The sequence below is a fragment of the Gossypium hirsutum genome, chromosome D02 (genome assembly GCF_007990345.1).
Source record: "Gossypium hirsutum isolate 1008001.06 chromosome D02, Gossypium_hirsutum_v2.1, whole genome shotgun sequence".
Taxonomy (NCBI): domain Eukaryota; kingdom Viridiplantae; phylum Streptophyta; class Magnoliopsida; order Malvales; family Malvaceae; genus Gossypium; species Gossypium hirsutum.
This window is the reverse complement of record NC_053438.1, coordinates 61,057,195-61,060,505: the sequence shown is the minus strand read 5'-3', so window position 1 is coordinate 61,060,505 and position 3,311 is coordinate 61,057,195. Positions and strand designations below refer to the sequence as shown.

Here is a 3,311-nt window from a genome sequence, read left to right as displayed (position 1 = left end):
CTTTTTCTTTTCCTTTTTGTCAAACATAGGAGCAATATAGGCTAAAATGAACCTTTATTTTATTTGAAATTTTCTTTGGTTTATGCCTTCATTATGCTTTTCCTTAATCATGAAGAGAAAATAAAAAAAAGAAAAGAAAAGGAAAAAGGTTAGTGGAGTGATCTATAATTTCAACCTATTTTGAATTATTAATTCATAATATTTTATTGAGAAAGAGAATCAAATATAAAAGAAAGACTTGCTCTCTTAACTAAGTCTCGGAGGAAACCTCAAAGCAACGTCCACTTCATTTATGACGCGATGTCGGTTGGCGTCATTCTTCCACGTAGGAACATTCCAAAATTTCCAGAATCCTCCAAACTTATTATTATTATTAAAATGTGACTCATTATGCTATAAATTACCTACAGAGGGCTGAAGTGATTCACTTGGCATCCAAAAACCACACAAGAAAACAAACAAAGGAACAATAAAAAAAAAAAAAACATTCGCAGTTTCAACAATGGCAGAGTCGTCAAACAACGTTGTCGAGACGATCAACCGTGATTGTCACGATTTTAAGTCTCTTCTCTCTTCTTCAGACAGGGATTTCCTCGTTCGCAACAACGGTGATCAGGTAATTGGCTCCCTTACGGATATATATCTTTCTGCTCTTTTAAAAATTGATTTTATTAATCTTTTACTTTTAGGTTCAAACTTAAAAGGGTTTATATATATTTTTGTTTAATATATATGAACTTGCTGTTTATTGGGTATTCCCTTTAATCGATGGAAATTACGGTCTGTCACTGTTTAGGGGTTTTTTTTATTTATTAAAGCTTGAAATTTTGATTTTACAGGTTAAAATCGATAGCTTGAAGGGGAAGAAGGTTGGATTGTATTTCTCAGCATCTTGGTGCGGTCCATGCCGTAGATTCACCCCAAATTTAATCGAGGTGTACACCGAGCTCTCAACGAAAGGCGATTTCGAGGTCATTTTTATCTCGGCAGATGAAGATGAAGAGTCATTCAATGGTTACTTCTCCAAGATGCCATGGCTGGCAATCCCTTTTTCTGATTCAGAGGCACGCAAGCGCTTAGATGAGCCGTACAGTGTGAAGGGAATACCTCACCTCGTGCTCTTGGATGAAAATGGTAAAGTCTTGACCGAAGAGGGGGTTGAGATTATTCGTGAGTATGGAGAGGAAGGGTACCCTTTCACCCCCGAGAAGATCCAAGAATTAAAAGATTTAGAAGAAGAGGCCAAGAAGGAGCAGTCCATCAAAACAATCTTGGTTTCCCGATCTCGTGACTTTGTAGTTACTTCTGATGGAAGTAAGGTAACTTTCATGATTGGATTTGCTATTTGTAGATTTTCTAGCCTTTTCTAATGAGTTTGAACACATCACCCTTACCATCCTAATCTGTGTGCTGTTCTTGATTTGTATTGTAGGTGCCGGTGTCCGAACTTGAGGGGAAGACTGTAGGTATATATTTCTCAGCGTCTTCATTCAAGCCATCTGCTGATTTTACTCAAAAACTTGCTGAAGTTTATAGTAAGTTGAAAGAAAATGGGGAGAAATTCGAGGTTGTTATGATATCGCTTGATGATGATGAGGAATCCTTCAAGCAAAGCTTTGGGGCACCATGGTTGGCATTGCCTTCGAAAGACAAGAGCTGTGAGAAATTGGCTAGGTACTTCGAGCTCTCGACCCTTCCCACTGTTGTCATTATCGGGCCAGATGGAAAAACTCTCCACCCTAATGCTGCTGATGCGATTGATGAACATGGGATTGTGGCCTACCCCTTCACCCCCGAAAAATTTGCGGAGCTTAAAGAAATAGAGAAAGCAAGTGAGGCAACACAAACTCTGGAATCAGTTCTGGTTTCAGGGGGTTTGGATTTTGTCCTTGGGAAGGATGGGGCTAAGGTATGATTGTTTGTTTTCCTTTGATGCTGGCAATTCTTACTATATCATGTTTACTTTTCTTAACTAAAATGCTGATATGAGTGAAAATCAATCCACTATTTCAGGTCAAGGTGGCCGACTTGGTGGGGAAGACCATTCTCTTGTACTTCTCAGCCCATTGGTGCCCACCATGCCGTGCTTTCACACCGAGCCTTGTTGAAGTATATAAGAAGATCAAGGAAAAGGATGATGCATTTGAAGTGATTTTTATTTCGAGCGACAGGGACCAATCCTCCTTTGATGACTATTATTCAGGAATGCCTTGGTTGGCTCTTCCATTCAATGATGCTCGGAAATCATCATTGAGTCGCAAATTCAAGGTCCAAGGCATCCCTATGCTTATAGCACTCGGACCAACTGGAAAAACTATTACAAAAGAGGCAAGGAGTCTGGTCATGGCTCATGGGGCGGATGCTTATCCTTTCACTGAGGAGAGGTTGAAGGAGATTGAGGCACAGATTGAGGAGATGGCAAAAGGGTGGCCGGAGAAACTGAAAGATGAACGGCATGAGGAGCATGAGCTGGTGCTCACTCGTCGCAGTAATTATGTCTGTAATGTATGCGACGAAATGGGACAAGTCTGGTCATTCTACTGTGAGGAATGTGACTTTGATCTACATCCCAAATGTGCCCTGGAGAAAGAAACCAAAGCTGATGCAAAAGAAGGTTGGGTCTGTGATGGGGAGGTCTGCACTAGAGCTTCATGAATTATGTCCATGTATACACCAACACACTAGTTGGCTGTCCTGTTGATGCAGCTTGGATCATGTGTGTGCTATGTAATAAAATCTTGAGATGCAGTGTTGAAAGACTTTGTTATCTATATTGGCCCAATCCTGTTTCCTGGTTTAATTGAACCCACATTTTTATCGTATTATTCACACTATCAAATGCTGGGAGTAATAATATGGTCTACTATGAATATGGTGGGAGATTGGTTTCTTTGATATTTGAAACATAAAACATATATGCACTTTATGCTTAGGTTTATATTATATGTTACGAGTTACAATAGATGGAAATCCTCCTTAGTATCACAAGTAACTCTATAATTAATATACTTTGGCACTTAAATTTAAATTTAATATTAAATTCTTTCCCTTAATTTAACATTTTGGTATTTGAAAATTTTCAATTTGATATACGAGGATATTAAGTTTACCTTTAATATTTAATTTGATACTTAACTTTTTCTATTTTAATTAAGTACTTGTGTTTCTTTTGTTAGACCATATGAAATATCATTTGATTTAAGTATCAAATTGAATATTCAAGCGAAATTTAAATATTAAATTAGATAAATAAATAAAATTTAAATACTAAATGATATATCAAACCATTATAAAAAAATACATATAATTTT

At 37.4% G+C, this 3,311-nt stretch overlaps 1 protein-coding gene across 1 annotated transcript; it reads left to right on the top strand.

The window, feature by feature from the left end:
- Window positions 1-261: 261 nt before the first annotated feature.
- On the top strand, window positions 262-2,771 carry LOC107909674 (probable nucleoredoxin 1). The gene is made up of 4 exons (XM_016837293.2): window positions 262-616; window positions 840-1,319; window positions 1,433-1,909; window positions 2,014-2,771. Exons 1-4 carry the CDS (start codon window positions 503-505, stop codon window positions 2,653-2,655), a joined length of 1,713 nt encoding a protein of 570 aa, XP_016692782.2. The 5' UTR covers window positions 262-502; the 3' UTR covers window positions 2,656-2,771.
- Window positions 2,772-3,311: the final 540 nt, after the last annotated feature.